The 16,543-nt window shown below is 45.3% G+C and overlaps 1 protein-coding gene across 1 annotated transcript; it reads right to left on the bottom strand.

Annotated features, from left to right (window-relative positions):
- Positions 1–414: 414 nt before the first annotated feature.
- Positions 415–16,013, bottom strand: PRPS1 (phosphoribosyl pyrophosphate synthetase 1). Its single transcript, XM_040322777.1, has 7 exons — positions 15,766–16,013; positions 12,670–12,853; positions 12,485–12,583; positions 10,711–10,835; positions 9,024–9,197; positions 5,816–5,975; positions 415–787 (listed from the first exon to the last, which is right to left on the bottom strand). The coding sequence occupies exons 1-7, from the start codon at positions 15,885–15,887 to the stop codon at positions 695–697; spliced, it is 957 nt and encodes a 318-aa protein (XP_040178711.1). The 5' UTR covers positions 15,888–16,013; the 3' UTR covers positions 415–694.
- Between the last annotated feature and the right edge of the window lie 530 nt (positions 16,014–16,543).

The raw sequence follows: 16,543 nt of genomic DNA, 5'->3' as shown, positions 1-16,543 counted from the left end.
CTCCACACTGCAGAAGTGCAGATAAAAAGCAAGTTCTGTGTTCCCTCACTGCCTCCCTGCTGTAGGAGAGCACCCCAAGTAAGCTCTGTATTCCCCTCACCTCCTCCCCACTGCAGAGTGCACCCCAAGTAAGCTGCGAGCTCCCTGCTGCAGACGAGCACCCCAAGTAAGCTTTTTAAAGTGCCTAGTGATTGGCTGCTCAGGTCGAAAAGGGGACATAACATCACATGTACAGGGAAGCCACGCTAAGAGCGAGGGGGAAGGGTTCTGATGGAGCCATCTTTAAGCACTGTGACTCTACCTAGGATGGGCAATGTGCCAGTGTCTCCAAGCACAAAATGGGATACTTCTGTATATCAACTATAGAATATAGATGAAAATCTAAAACAAACAAAAAAACTCACAACAACAAAACACTTCAAAAAGTCATCCTGACAGCTGGTCATTTATCTTGAACTTTCCATAGCAGAGAATTAAAACACTTTTACAAAAATAAAAATTATGGATGGCCTCAACGTGTTCCCTGAATAGCCTGCGGGCCTGGAGCCCATCAGCGAAAATAAATACCGTCCCCATTGCCCCGACTGAAAGGAATGGGGGAACCGATAAAAGAGCGAGGGTCATTCGCACCTCTCTTAGAAGTAAACAGTGGAACATGGTATTCGAGAAACATTCTTTCCGTGAAGGCGAAGTGCTATAAAGGAACGTGGCTGAACAGATAAGATACTGATTCTCCATTGTGTGTCCGTCTGATGGCTTCGGCCAGGATCATAGAGATATCGATTACCTGAGAGGGGGGAGAAAAAAAAAAAATTATTACACAAAAATGTCATCTTAGGTCTCTTAAAATTAATCTGAACTCAAAAAGGAAAGATTTACTATCTCCGGGAAAATATCTACAAGGGATTAGGTTCAAAAGTCAAGGGGCCAGATTCACGTCCGATCGCGTATCTTTGTGCGGGCAGAACGTATCCGATTTACGTTACGCCTCCGCAACTTAGACGGGCAAGTGCTGTATTCTCAAAGCACTTGCTCCGTAAGTTGCGGCGGCGTAGCGTAAATCGTCCGGCGTAAGCCCGCATAATTCAAATTTGGAACAGGGGGGCGTGTTTTATGTAAATGTTGTGTGACCCGACGTGATTGACGTTTTTCTCCCAAACGGCGCATGTGCCGTGCGTGGAATTTCCCAGTGTGCATTGCTCCAAAGTACGCCGCAAGGATGTCATTGGTTTCGACGTGAACGTAAATGACGTCCAGCCCCATTCACGGACGACTTGCGCAAACGACGTAACTTTTTCAAATTTCGACGTGGGAACGACGGCCATACTTAACATTGTTACGCTGCACTTACGCCACAATATAGCAGGGGTAACTATACGCCGGGAAAAGCCCAACGTAAAACGGCGTAACTTTACTGCGTCGGCCGGGCGTACGTTCGGGAATTTGCGTATCTAGCTAATTTGCATAGGCGACGCGGAATTCGACGGAAGCGCCACCTAGCGGCCAGCGTAAATATGCAGTTACGATCAGACGGCGTAAGAGACTTGCACCTGTCGGATCTAACTGATATCTATGCGTAACTGATTCTAAGAATCGGGCGCATAGATACGCCGTCGTATCTGGAGATACGCCGTCGTATCTGGAGATACGCCGTCGTATCTGGAGATACGCCGTCGTATCTGGAGATACGCCGTCGTATCTGGAGATACGCCGTCGTATCTGGAGATACGCCGTCGTATCTGGAGATACGCCGTCGTATCTCGACTGAGAATCTGGCCCAAGAAGTCTTTTTTGGTGGACAGCAAGGGACCACTGTGGCCAGTACTATTGGACCAAACCAATTTGTCTCAATTCCACCTGAGAAATAAAAGTATACATCCAAGCGTATTGGTCAACCATTTTCAATTGGGGTTCCTCCAAAAGGCATCTAGGGGTTCCTTCAGCTGGGGTTTATTGACCTCCCATTGGATGGTGCCTGTATAGCTCCAGTGCTAAAGCTACTTGGCAAAGCCAGATGCATGTACCCAACCCCATAAACCCAGTGATCTTTTTAGCCATCTGTAAGGGTGGCATTCTGACAACCACTTCAACCATTCTTCTGACCACCAATGTAAAAGGGCGATTTTCCTACCAACCACCAAGGAATTGGTTTTAGTAAGGATTCCTGGATAACTCAAATATTTTAGGGGATCCTCTAGGGTACAAAGGTTGAGAGATGCTGGTTTAAGCACTTTTTTTCCTGTAGCTTTATAGGTGTATATCTGCAGCAGGAAATCCAAGACACTACTACTGTCTAATGGCTTGTCTCCCGATATTTGAGCTCACTGTTGTGATAGTGCTCCTTGCTGGAGAGGAAGCTATACCAGAGGGCCTGCAATGAAAGATCTCCCTGCTTCTTCATTCTCTATGGACCGTTTTCTAGGCAATCCTGTTCTGTAGACGCATCATTGCCTGGCTAGTCTCTGGACATTTAATGTCACCACTGTGCTGCGCATGGTTCTCCTTACTGGAGAGGAAGCTGCACCCAAGAGCCTGCAGTGCAAGGATCTCCCTGCTTCTCATTCATTACCTTTGTGGATCAGTGCCTAGGCAATCCTGTAGCTGTATCTCTGCAGCGTGAGGTCATCTAAGGCAGGGAGTCTCCAAACTGCAGCCAGAAGGCCAGATGTGGCCCTTTAGCCACTAATCCTCCCACTGAAACCAATAGGGCACCATTTCTTCCACCGATACCAATGATGGGACACTACTCCTATTGATCACCAAGCCTGAAGCCATATTTATTCTCGATGTTGGGCCTGGGTAATTTTCTGCCCTCACTGGCCACTATCTGGCCTTACTAAAGTGTGAAGGACAATAAACTGGCCCTTTGTTTTAAAAGTTTGGAGACCCCCTGATCGAAGGCATTGCTGCCTCTGACTGCTAGTCAGATTTGGTGCCCCTACTGTGCCGCTCATGGTTCTCCTTGCTGGAGGTGAAGCCGTACCTGAGGGCCTGCAGTGCAAGGATTGCCCTGCTTCATGAATTCTGTAGATTTGTGCTACCTCCACCCCTGCTGCCTAAATTATTATCCAACCAGTAATCAGACCACTAGCTCTGACATAAAGAAGCAAAGCCCTGCACCCTATGAAGACTTTGGCCCGGATTCACAAAGCACTTGCGCCGACGTATCTTGAGATACGCCGCGTAAGTGCAAATATGCGCCATCGTATCCATGCGCCGGACTCAGAAACTACGATACGTCTGAAAATAGGCTTCATCCGACCGACGTAACTTGCCTACGCCGGCGTAGAGTGGCCGCATATTTACGCTGGACGTATTTGGCGCTCCCATTGATTTTCTATTCCCATATGCAAATGAGGGAGATACGCCGATTCACGAACGTCCGTCCGACGCAGTGCGCGTAAAGTCATACGTACGGCGTAAAGTTATGCCCCATAAAGGAAGTGCAACTCTGCAGCATTCATGCAAAGGGCTGCACCAGGGAACACAAGCCAACGTATATTACGTAGGACGTGAATATGACTAGGCGTAGGTTACGTTCACGCCGTAGGCAGTGATCCGACGTATCTTAGGCAGTTGTTCCGACGCGATTGTGAGCATGCACACTGAGATGCGCCCACGGGACGGCGCATTCGCAGTTGGCGATACGTATCTGTCTGGCGCTCGGCCCATCATTTGCATGGGGTCACGCCTCATTAGCGATCTACGCCTGAGAAACCCAGCGCAGATTTGGGAGGAAGTGCTTTGTGAATTCAGTGCTTGCCTCTCTGCGCTGCGTCGGCGTAGCGTAAAGGCGATACGTTACGGCGGCATAAATATGCGCCGATGTCTGTGAATCCGGGCCATTATATCTTTATGGTTTTAACCACTTCCCGACCTCCGCATGTAAATGTATGTCCACAATATGGCACGTACAGGCACATGGGCGTTAATGTACGTCCTTGCCTATTAGCGGGTGGGGGGTCCGATCGGGACCCCCCCGCTACATGCGGCGGTCGGGTTCGCTCGGGGAGCGATCCGGGAACCACGGCGCGGCTATTTGTTTATAGCCGCTCCGTCGCGATCGCTCCTCGAAGCTGAAGAACGGGGAGAGCCGTAGGTAAACACGGCTTCCCCGTGCTTCACTATGGCGGCGCATCGATCGTGTCATCCCCTTTATAGGGGAGACACAATCGATGACGTCATTCCTACAGCCACACCCCCCCTACAGTTGTAAACACATACTAGATGCACCCCAACTCCTACAGCGCCACCTGTGGTTAACTCCCAAACTGCAACTGTCATTTTCACAATAAAGAATGAAATTTTAATGCATTTTTTGCTGTGAAAATGACAATGGTCCCAAAAATGTGTCAAAATTGTCCGCCATAATGTCGCAGTCACGAAAAAAATTGCTGATCGCCACCATTAGTAGTAAAAAAAAAAAAAAAAAAATAATAAAAATGCAATAAAACTATCCCCTATTTTGTAAACGCTATAAATTTTGCGCAAACCAATCGATAAACGCTTATTGCGATTTTTTTTTACTAAAAATAGGTCGAAGAATATGTATCGGCCTAAACTGAGGGAGAAAAAAATGTTTTTATATATGTTTTTGGGGGATATTTATTATAGCAAAAAGTAAAAAATATTAAAATTTTTTCAAAATTGTCGCTCTATTTTTGTTTATAGCGCAAAAACTAAAAACCGCAGATGTGATCAAATACCAAAACAAAGCTCTATTTGTGGGAAAAAGGGACGCCAATTTTGTTTGGGAGCCACGTCGCACGACCGCGCAATTGTCTGTTAAAGCGACGCAGTGCCAAACTGTAAAAACACCTTGGGTCTTTAGGCTGCATATTGGTCCGGGGCTTAAGTGGTTAATTTCATACCTGGAAGAAGGGACAATAAATGCCAGAATTTTTCATCTCTAAAACAACTTCCAGGTCAGTGGTCAAGGTGGTCTATGGACAATTGAGCAGGCCTCGCTCCAGCTTCAGGGTGGGTAAGCCAGCCAACTGTCATATACACAGGGACTAGACAATACCATTGCTTGGTTTATCCCTACCCTGTAGTCACCAAAGGCAGATCAGTCCCAAATTATAATGTTCTCAGCAGTCCCAAGGCAACCTCTCTGCGCAGAACCCGAGAAAAGCCTCAATAAGGATGTACGAGGCTTTCCAAAGCCAAAAATAAGCTACGATCGATGGAGCCAACATGATTATTTTTAAAAGCCAAATGCAATCCTGACTGCTAAATTTAAACCCCCCTCCCCCATCAATGAGGCAGTAACAGCTGCTGCCTGAAATGACCCCCCCCACTGGATATGTAGACATTCAATGCAGAGTTTGTCACTACCATACACAAGAATGAATAAAGCGGTCCCTTCAACCCCAAAGGTCATGTTGTGCTGCTCTTACTGGCCCTGTTTGTTTTCCAGTGGCACAAGAGACAGTAGAAGGGACCACTGCATGTGACGGGGGAAAGTGGTCTTTACAGGTATGCGTTAAACCAGTGGTCATCAACCTTGTCCTGCAGGGCCCACTAACAGGCCAGGGTTTTATGTATTACCTTGGGGAGATGCAGAGTAGAATACTGCAATCACTGAGCAGCAAATGATATCACCTGTGATGTATTTCAGTTATCTTGCAAACCTGGCCTGTTAGTGGGCCCTGCAGGACAAGGTTGATGACCACTGCGTTAAATGATATAGGGTCACTTTGCATCTATCAGCAGCTTCCCCCACTAGGGGGCTCCTCTCTATACAACGCCAACTCCCCCACCGTCCTGTGCCCCGGGGTCCTGCACATTTCAGATAACCTATTTGTGTACATACCTGAATTTTGGAGCAATGTTTGATCTTCTCCTCCTGAGGGATCGTATTCGTCACCACCACCGCTTCAAAACATGCGTTGTTAATCCGAGAAATGGCGGGGCCAGAAAATATACCGTGCGTCAAGATGGCGTAAACTTTTGTGGCGCCGGCGGAAAGCAGTCTACAGAGAAAGGAAAAAGAAAAGGGGATTAAAATTCTTCTAAAAGCTGAACCCCCGAATTAAAAAAGACACAAATAAATGTAGCTCTAATATTAACAACAGTATTTTAATAAGCACAAAAACTATTAGTAATAACTTATAGTATTTGTGTTAGTATTATTAGTGTTTTAATATATCAAAAAGTATTAATAAATTGTGTTAGTAGTAATAGTATTTGTTATAAAAATAGTATTTGTGTGTTAGTAGTATTGATAATTAATAGTATTTGTGATTACATTTAACAACAACATTAATAATAGCATTAAGAATATTAATCGTATATGTTTTAATAACAAAAATATATTAATAGTAACAAAAGTATTGTTTAATATTTTTAATAAAATAAAAAATCTCTTAATAGTAATAAAAACAATAAATCATATACTAATAAATTACTACCATTTGTGTTATAACTTTTAATAGTATTAAGAATATTAATCGTAGTTTTATTAATAATAAAAGTACTGTTTATTAATATTCTTACTAAAAAAACTATTACTTAATAATAATAATAATATAATTGTTATTACTATTAACAATAAATTATTATAATTAACACATACTGATAATTACTACTTTGTGTTAGTATTAATAGTAGTATTTGTGTTATTACTTTTAATAACAATAATAATAATAATAATAATAATAATATCAAAACATATACGATTAATATTCTTAACACTTATTAAAAGTAATAACACAAATACTAAGAATTACTAACACAAAGTAGTAATTATAAGTATGTGTTAATAATAATAATATTATAATTGTTATTACTATTAAGTAATAGTTTTTTTAGTAAGAATATTAATAAACAGTACTTTTATTATTAATAAAACTACGATTAATATTCTTAAAACTATTACTTAAAAGTTATAACACAAATGGTAGTAATTTATTAGTATAGGATTTGTTTTTATTACTATTAAGAGTTTTTTTTATTTTATTAAAAATATTAAAACAATACTTTTGTTACCATTTGTTACTATTTTTGCTAATATTAAAACATATACAATTAATATTCTTAATACTAGCAAAAATAGTAATAGTAACAAAAGTATTGTTTAATATTCTTAATAAAATCTCTTAATAGCAATAAAAACAAATTATATACCAATATAAACTACCATTTGTTATAACTTAAGTAATAGTATTAAGAATATTAATCATAGTTTTATTAATAAAAGTAATGTTTTTTAATATTTTTACAAAAAAAAATTACTTTATAGTAATAACAATTATATTAATAAATTATTATAATTATTAACACATACTAATAATTATTACTTTGTGTTAGTATTAATAGTATTTGTGTTATTACCATTAATAATAGTATTTGACAGTAATTGTGTTACTATTATAGTAATAGTATTAATAGTATTAAACAGTAATTGTGTTACTATTAATAGCATTTGCTTTATTATCAATAGCATTATTAATAGTAACAAATACTAATAATATTCTTAATAAAACTACCATCACTTAATGTTATTAACAGTGATAAATACAAATCAATACGAAGAACACATACTATCAATAGCAACACAAATACTACTATTGCCTGTGATCTCCCTGCAGCTGATCTCTCCTCCGCCCACTTGCCCGGGGGCCCCATAATCGCCCAATTGCCCGGGGGCCCCATAATTGCCCAATTGCCCGGGGGCCCCATAATCGCCCAATTGCCCGGGGGCCCCATAATCGCCCAATTGCCCGGGGGCCCCATAATCGCCCAATTGCCCGGGGGCCCATAATCGCCCAATTGCCCGGGGGCCCCATAATCTACTGCCCGGGGGCCCCATGAGTTGTCAGTCCGCCCCTGGGCAGCACCGACAGCCACACCTATATGGGGGGTGGGGTTGGGATTCAAAAAAAAAATCAAAAGTCTCGGAGTCATCTTCGACTCAGACATGACAATGGATGCACAAATAGGATCAGTCGTCAGCAGCTCTCATCATCTGCTCCGCATGCTACGTAGACTCATCCCCTTTATCCCGAAAGAAGACACGGCAGTAGTTGTCGGAACAATCATCAACTCACGACTCGACTACGCAAACTCCCTTTACTTAGGGCTACCAAAATACCAGATGGCGCGTCTACAAGTTGTCCAGAACACGGCAGCCAGACTGGTAACAGGTAAAAAGCCGTGGGAATCAGTCGCCCCAGTCTTGAGGTCCCTCCACTGGCTGTCCGTACAGGACCGGGTGACATTCAAGACGCTCTGCCTCACCCACAAATGTTCACAGGGAAAAGCTCCTCAATACTTATGCGAGAAAATAAAACCGTACGTCACCAAGCGCATGCTTCGGTCAACCAACCAAAACCTTCTCCAAATTCCTAAATCCCGCTACAAATCGAAAGGAGAACGAAGATTCTCGGTCCAAGGACCACGGCTCTGGAATGCTCTACCCACGACCATCCGCTTGGAAGAAAACCATCGGGCATTCAGGAAAAAGCTAAAGACCCACCTCTTCTGAAAAATCTGTACTACTCTGGATGTCAAGCGCCTTGAGGCGATTAAGTTCGCATTTGCTGCGCTATACAAGTTACTCACTCACTCACTGACAGGTACACTTTATTCAGGGCAGTATGGCGCACAGTATTGAAGGATTTAACTGCTAACCCACTGTTCCTGGGTTCTCTTCATACAGGATTGGGGTGCGAGGAGGAGAAGCTGGCAACAGCAAGTTAGCGTTGCGTTTACATTTGTGATCAGCGGTGATTGGACACAGCTGATCACATGGTAAAGGGCCAAGGTCATTGGCTCTTTACCCTGATGCGCCGTGTCCGAGGGGACATGGCTCACCACCGATCTCGGAGGGCAAGCCGAGCAGCGCGACTAGGAGGACGTCATATGAAGTCCTTGCATAAGGACAAAAGGCCTATTAAAGATCGCTGCTGATCATTTGCCCCGTTCTGTGGACAGCGTTGAGGGCTTTAAATCTCCCGTATGGAATGTTTTACCCTTTACAGCTTTTCTAACCAAATATTAATGAACACCGGGGGTCGTACTTCTCTGCAGCGTGACAGATGGTCCCGCAGGTGTCGGCCATGTCATCCACAAGAATGGCAACCTTATCCTTCACATCCCCCACCAGGACCATCCGGTCCACTTCATTGGCTTTTTTCCTCTCTTTGTGGATTAAGGCAAAATCTACGTTCAGGCGATCAGCGATGGAGGTGACTCTGGAATGAAATACAAAAAAAAAAGAAAGACGCGGTAAGAAAAAAAATGAAAACTAGGATTGGCTAAAATAGAAAAAGAATTTGGAGGGGAACCAGAAAGCTGCTTCGTCTCTGGGGTGGGAATTGCAAATTAAATGCCCCGCCCTTTTAGATTGTAAGCTCTTATGAGCAAGGCCCTCAACTATCTTATGGTGAACTGTTGTGCAAACTGTTTAACCACTTAAGGACCGCCTCCTGCAGATATACGTCGGCAGAATGGCACGGCTGGGCACAAGCACGTACCTGTACGTCCTCTTTAAGTGCCCAGCCGTGGGTCGCAGGCCCGCGACCCGATCCGGAGCTCCGTGATCCGATCGCCGCTGGAGTCCCGCAATCAGTCCGCGGAGCTGAAGAACGGGGAGAGCTGTGTGTAAACGCACCTTTCCCGTTCTTCACAGTGGCAGCTTCATTGATCGTGTGTTCTCTGATATAGGGAAACACGACCATTGACGTCACACGTCCAGCCCCGCCCCCCTACAGTTAGAAAAACATACAAGGTCACACGTAACCCCTACAGCGCCCCCTAGTGGTTAACTCCTAAACTGCCATTTTCACAGTAATCAATGCATTTTTTGCTGTGTGAGCCCAGGTTCACACTGGGTGCGATTTCATTCGATTTGAGATGCGATTTCACATGTGAAATCGCATCTCAAATGCCTCCAATTGTCGGCAATGGCGCCGTCCTAATCGGTGCGACGCCGCATTTGCGGCGCTGCACCGATTTCAAAAAGTAGTTCTTGTACTACTTTTTGCGATTTCGGGCCGCGATTTACATAGACATCTGTGCAGAAACCTGCAGAGATGTCTCTTAAATCGCGGCCGAAATCGGGACTGCCGGCGGGAGTGAAATCGTGCGAGTTCAGCTGAACTCGCACGGCTTCACTCCCGCAGCCCAGTGTGAACCAGGGCAAAAAGGACAATGGTCCCAAAAATGGGTCAAAATTGTCCGAAGTGTCCGCCATAATGTCGCAGTCACGAGAAAAAAAAAAAAAAAAATAATTGCCGCCATTAGTAGTAAAAAAAAAAAAAAAAAAAAAATGCAATAAAACTATCCCCCATTTTGTAAATGCTATAAATTTTGAGCAAACCAATCGATAAACGCTTATCGCGATTTTTTTAACCAAAAATAGGTAAAAGAATACGTATCGGTCTAAACTGAGGAAAAAAAAGTTTTCAATCTCTTTTTAGGGGATATTTATTATAGCAAAAAGTAAAAAATATTGCCTTTTTTTTTAAATTGTCGCTCTATTTTTGTTTATAGCGCAAAAAATAAAAAACCGCAGAGGTGATCAAATACCACCAAAAGAAAGCTCTATTTGTTGGAAAAGAAGGACGCCAATTTTGTTTGGGAGCCACGTCGCACGACCGCGCAATTGTCTGTTAAAGCGATGCAGTGCCGAATTGTAAAAACCCCTTGGGTCATTTTAGCAGCATATTGGTCCGGTCCTTAAGTGGTTAAAAGACAGGATCTCACCTTTTGGCACCTCCGGCATCGGGGGACACTATAGTGCAAGTTTTCCATTCGGCAATGTTCTCCCGAATCCACTTCAATACGGCAGGTTCAGCGTATAAATTATCCACAGGAATATCAAAGAAGCCCTGAAAGACCATACATGGAGCAACAAATCAGACAGTGAAGACCATAGTGCTCTCTGCTTGCTATATACCAGCGTTTTGTGTTTCTCTGCCACCTCGGATGGAGATTAAATTTTTTTAGGACCCAACACAAAGTAGTATATAGCAGCGTTTATCAACTCAAGGCGCCCCAACAGGTCATGTTTTCAGGATTTCTATCAGGTGAAACTGATCAAATCACCTGTGCAAAATAATGAAAAACATGACCTGTTGGGGGGGGTGCCTTGAGGACTGGAGTTGATAAGTACTGCTATATAATACTATGCGTTAGGGTCCTGAATTTTTTAACAATCATCCATCTGAGGTGGCAGAAGAAAACAAAAGCGCAAGCAGACCTTTCCTTTTTCTTAGGCCCAATGTGCGTTTCTCTGCAAGAGCGCGTGTGTGTAATATATATATATATATATATATATATATATATACACACACACACACATACATACATATATATACATATACACACATATACACCTTTTATAAACCCTTTATTGGCAATATAATAAAATATCTAAAATGAACTTTATATTCTAATTATATTATCATTTAGGGCCAGTTCAAGCCAGACGCAGTTCCATGCACATTTTTCTGCACTAAAAATGCAGTGTTTTCCATGTATTCCAATGGCTCTATAGTTCACACCATGCAGTCAGTTTACAGTGCAAAAAAAATAAAAAAAATACACAGAACGGCATCTGGTGTGAACTGGGTTTAAAAAAAAAAAAAAAACATTTACCTTTTACAAACAACAAAAATGGAATCGCACAGAGAAGCCAGGAACCTCCTCACCCCTCTGCCATCCGCAGAATTTTAGACTTTACAATCACTTTAAGAATATACCGTATTTATCGGCGTATACCGCACACTTTTTTTCACTGAAAATCAGGGCAAAATCGTGGGTGCGCGATATACGCGCCGAGATTGAACCACTGCGCCGGCATATACCGAGCGCAGTACACTCGGGTATAGTCAGGCAGGCTCGGGCTCCTCTCGCGGTCACGTCCTGGACGTACAGGACGTGACCGCGAGAGGAGCCGAGCCTGCCCGACTATATGCCGGCGCAGTGGTTCAATCTCAGCGCGGGGATCAGCGTATATCGCGCACCCACGATTTTGCCCTGATTTTCAGGGCAAAAAAATGAGCAGTATACGCCGATAAATACGGTATATTCTTAAAGTGATTGTAAAGTCTAAACATTTTTTTTACCTTAATGCATTCCTTGCATTGGGGTAAAAAATGGTTTAGGTGTCCGCTTTGCACCCCCCTTTACTTGAGACCCCTTTCGATCCTGGGGCACAGGGAGCCATTGGTTCCCAGTGATGTCAATCAAAGCCAGTGACGGGACGGGAGTGGAGTCCCTCTGTCTGTGTCAATGGACACAGGAGGTGGTATTTCATAGGGGCACGTGACAGAGGAGAGAGGTGAGGAGGCTACTGGCTTGTCTGTGTTATTCCATTTTTGTTTGTAAATGGTGTGTTTAGGGGTGCGCGCTATATGCCCGAGCGTGCAATACCCCGATAAATACGGTAATAAAAACATTAAAAATTAAAAGCAAATATACTATATAATAAAAAGATAATGTTAAGAAATTAATAATAAAAATATATAAAAACTACCTGGATCTGAGAAGCGTGAAGGTCCATGGTAATGATGTGATCGGCGCCGGCCACAGACAACATGTTGGCAACAAGTTTGGCAGAGATTGGCGCCCGAGACTAAAAAAAGAGAAGAAGACAATCTTAGGAGAAATGACGGACGACGGCAGATGAAGGAGAACAATGTTGGTCAGACGTCGGCTTACCTTATCCTTCTTGTCCTGGCGGGCGTACGGGAAACAGGGGATGACCGCGGTGACGCGACACGCGGAGGCGATCTTGCACGCGTTGATCATAATCAGAAGTTCCATCAGGTTGTCGTTGATCTCTCCGCAGCCGCTCTGAACGATGTACACGTCTTCTCCGCGCACGCTCTCCCCGATCTCCACGCTGAAAAACCAAAGAGAACCGGTATTAGAACTTCAATAAGAATATTCAGCGATATGAAAATGCCAACGTTAGGCCTAAGGATTAGTTGACCCCTCCCCCACAAACGTTATCTTATTTTTCTAAATAAAGTGACGATACTTCCAATTTTCTTTGATCAGAAGATATCACATCTGTTTACCAAGCGCAGAGATTCAGTGAGGAGTACGCCGGCGGTAATCCCAGCGCACACATTGAATAGATTAATCAGTTTTTTTTTGGTGAAACCTCAAACATGAGATCACACCGAGTACATAGACACCAAACAAGTCAAACTGAGCTCACCTGGACAGACTATGAACTTTGGCACCTAAAATTTCCTATCGGCGACGCTTTAAAACCCCCAACAGACTGAATAACGTCCCTGGAATTCCAGCTCTCGTGCCGGATGAGCGGCGATATGCAACACGTGCAAATTATGTTTTTATATCCACTAGCCAACCAGCCACAGTACATGTCCAGGTTTAGGCCACACTCACACCCAAGGGTAGCGTTTTTGGTGCAACTTTATACAACATTATTTTATTAGCTGATAGAGAATACTTTTCTGCTGCATCACTTGTTGCCAAGTATTTCAGCTTTTCCCTTAACTTATTTCTTTTTTTATTATAATTTTTTTTCCATTAGGGTAAGGGGTTAGGCGTCGGGAGCCCGAAGGTTAGGAGGCCAAGGCTTAGGGTCGGGAGCCCCAAAGGTTAGGAGGCCAAGGCTTAGGGTCGGGAGCCCCAAAGGTTAGGAGGCCAAGGCTTAGGGTCGGGAGCCCCAAAGGTTAGGAGGCCAAGGCTTAGGGTCGGGAGCCCCAAAGGTTAGGAGGCCAAGGCTTAGGGTCGGGAGCCCCAAAGGTTAGGAGGCCAAAGCGTAGGAGCCGGAAGGTTAGGAGCCCAAGGCTTAGGGTCGGGAGTCCCGAAGGTTAGGGTCGGGAGCCCCGAAGGTTAGGAGGCCAAGGCTTAGGGTCGGGAGCCCTGAAGGTTAGGAGGCCAAGGCTTAGGGTCGGGAGCCCTGAAGGTTAGGAGGCCAAGGCTTAGGGTCGGGAGCCCCAAAGGTTAGGAGGCCAAAGCGTAGGAGCCGGAAGGTTAGGAGCCCAAGGCTTAGGGTCGGGAGTCCCGAAGGTTAGGAGGCCAAGGCTTAGGGTCGGGAGCCCCGAAGGTTAGGGTCGGGAGCCCCGAAGGTTAGGAGGCCAAGGCTTAGGGTCGGGAGCCCTGAAGGTTAGGAGGCCAAGGCTTAGGGTCGGGAGCCCTGAAGGTTAGGAGGCCAAGGCTTAGGGTCGGGAGCCCTGAAGGTTAGGAGGCCAAGGCTTAGGGTCGGGAGCCCCGAAGGTTAGGAGGCCAAGGCTTAGGGTCGGGAGCCCGAAGGTTAAGACCTCTTTCACATTGAGGCGTGGAGCCGCGTTGACGGTATAGCCGCGCTATTTGTAGCGCCGCTATACCGTCGTATTTACCGCGATATTCGGGCGCTAGCGGTGAGGTTTTAACTCCTGCTAGCGGCTGAAAAAGGGTTAATACCGCCCGCGTTGATTTCAATGGGAACACCGCTCCTATACCGCAGTAAAGATGCGGCTAGCAGGACTTTTGGAGCGCTCCTGCTAGCGCACCGCTTCAGTGTGAAAGCCATCGGGCTTTCACATTGAATACTACAGGGAATGATTTTTCGTGCGGTATAGCAGCGCTATTTTTAGCGCTGTACCGCACGAAAAACGCCTCAATGTGAAAAGGGCCTTAGGGTCGGGAGCCCGAAGGTTAGGAGGCCAGGGCTTAGGGTCGGGAGCCCGAAGGTTAGGAGGCTAAGGGGTGTGGAGTTAGGGTCTGGGAGACAAGGGTTATTATGCACCAAGGGCAAAGGTTAGGAGCCAAAATTGAAAAGTAAGGGCCGAGGGCTAGGGTCACCCTATAGTGCAGTGATGATGAACCTTGGTATCCCCGATGTTTTGTAAGCACATTTCCCATGATGCTCCACTACACTCCAGAGTGCACGAGTATCATGGGAAATGTAGTTCCAAAACATTGGGGATGCTAAGGCTCACTATCACTGGACTATAATCACCAATATAGGACGACTGAGCCCCCCCCACCGGTAGATGGCGCCATGTGGTCAGGGGATGACACCCCCACCCCCTTTGTGCCCATGTTTCATCAGAAAAGGCAACCCATCAGAAGGGACGTTCCGGCACCGCCATCTTGGTACACCCCTTGCCGCCTTCCCACAGTAAGAATAGAGTGGGAAGGCGGCAAGCGGACATCTTGTTACACCCACCAGAGTTTAGCATTTTACACCTATTTTGAAACAGTAAAGTCAGTTTATATAGTGAAATACATGATGTAGAAATCCGTATGACTGGTTATGTTGAATTTTAAAAGCAACCGTGTTCTGAGATCAGCAGGCTTGTCACTGCTTTTACAATTCAACATCAAAACAGTCATAGGGATTTCTAAATCCTGCATTTCACTATATAAACTCACTTTAACGGTTACAAATAAGTGTATTGTGCAAAACTCCGGGGTGGGTGTAACAAGATGTCCGCTTGCCGCCTTCTCACTGTATCCTTAAAGCGGAAGAGTTCGGGGTGTAGCAAGATGGCGGGGATCAAACGTCACTTCCGGTACACATTCTGGCAGGTCCTCTAACCTGACGAACCACCCACATGGTCGGCTCGCTCTATGCGCTGCCCGCGCGGGGCACTCTGGGAGTTGTAGTCACGTGTGCGATCGCTCAAGGCCGCTCGCGCCTCTCCTGCACTACAACTCCCGGCATCCCCCGCGGCCCAGCGCTCAACTTTCTCTGCCATCACCCCGCGCCGCCAGCTGCTTCCATCTCCCGGTCCTCTCACGTGACCGCCGTGTACCGTCCTCCCCCCTCCCGTCCATCCGACCCCCTCTTACCAAGTTTCCTGGTTGCTGAACTTCTTAGTGACCACCCGGCCCAGCTCCAGTCCCAGGCGGTCGGAGATCTTCTGGGACAGATCCTGGTGGGAGCTCCCGCTAAAGATCTTGATGTTCGGCATCGCTGCGTGTCAATGGAAGAGCCGAGACCCGGGCTCAGCAATGGCTTGGATAACGGAGGACTCAACTCACGGCCACGCCCCCCGTCTGCACCGTCCTCTCCTCCAATGGCAGGCGGGATCGGGACCACGCCTCTCTGCGCTGACATGCGTGGTAGAGGAGCCCCGGCAAAGGGTGTGCTGGCGAGGACTGACCGGCAGGTGGCGCTAGATAATAATGAGGTTTGTGGCGTTGATGAGACCGGCAGGGTGTGCGGGCGTAAGCTGAGCGACAGGTGGCGCTGTGGCCCAGGTCCTAAAGTTGGATAATTCATATTCATATATAAAATAATGATTATTATTATTATTATTATTATTATTATTATTATTATATATCTATATTTTATTATTAATCTATATAAATAAACTTGTATTATAAACGTTTTATATATTTATCTCTTCTCTGTTATCTCCCCCTTTCATCTCCTCTCTCTCATCCCTCCTCTCCTCTCTCTCATCCCTCCTCTCCTCTCCTCTCCCCCCTCTCTCTCTCTTCTCCCCTATCTCTCATCTCCTCTCCCCCCTCTCTCTCTCTTCTCCCCTATCTCTCATCTCCTCTCCTCGCCCCCCTCTCTCTCTCCTCTCCCCTATCTCTCATCTCCTCTCCCCCCCCCCCCTCT

This window comes from Rana temporaria, chromosome 9 (assembly GCF_905171775.1).
Source record: "Rana temporaria chromosome 9, aRanTem1.1, whole genome shotgun sequence".
Classification (NCBI taxonomy): Eukaryota; Metazoa; Chordata; class Amphibia; order Anura; family Ranidae; genus Rana; species Rana temporaria.
This window is presented reverse-complemented; position numbering and strand designations above follow the sequence as displayed.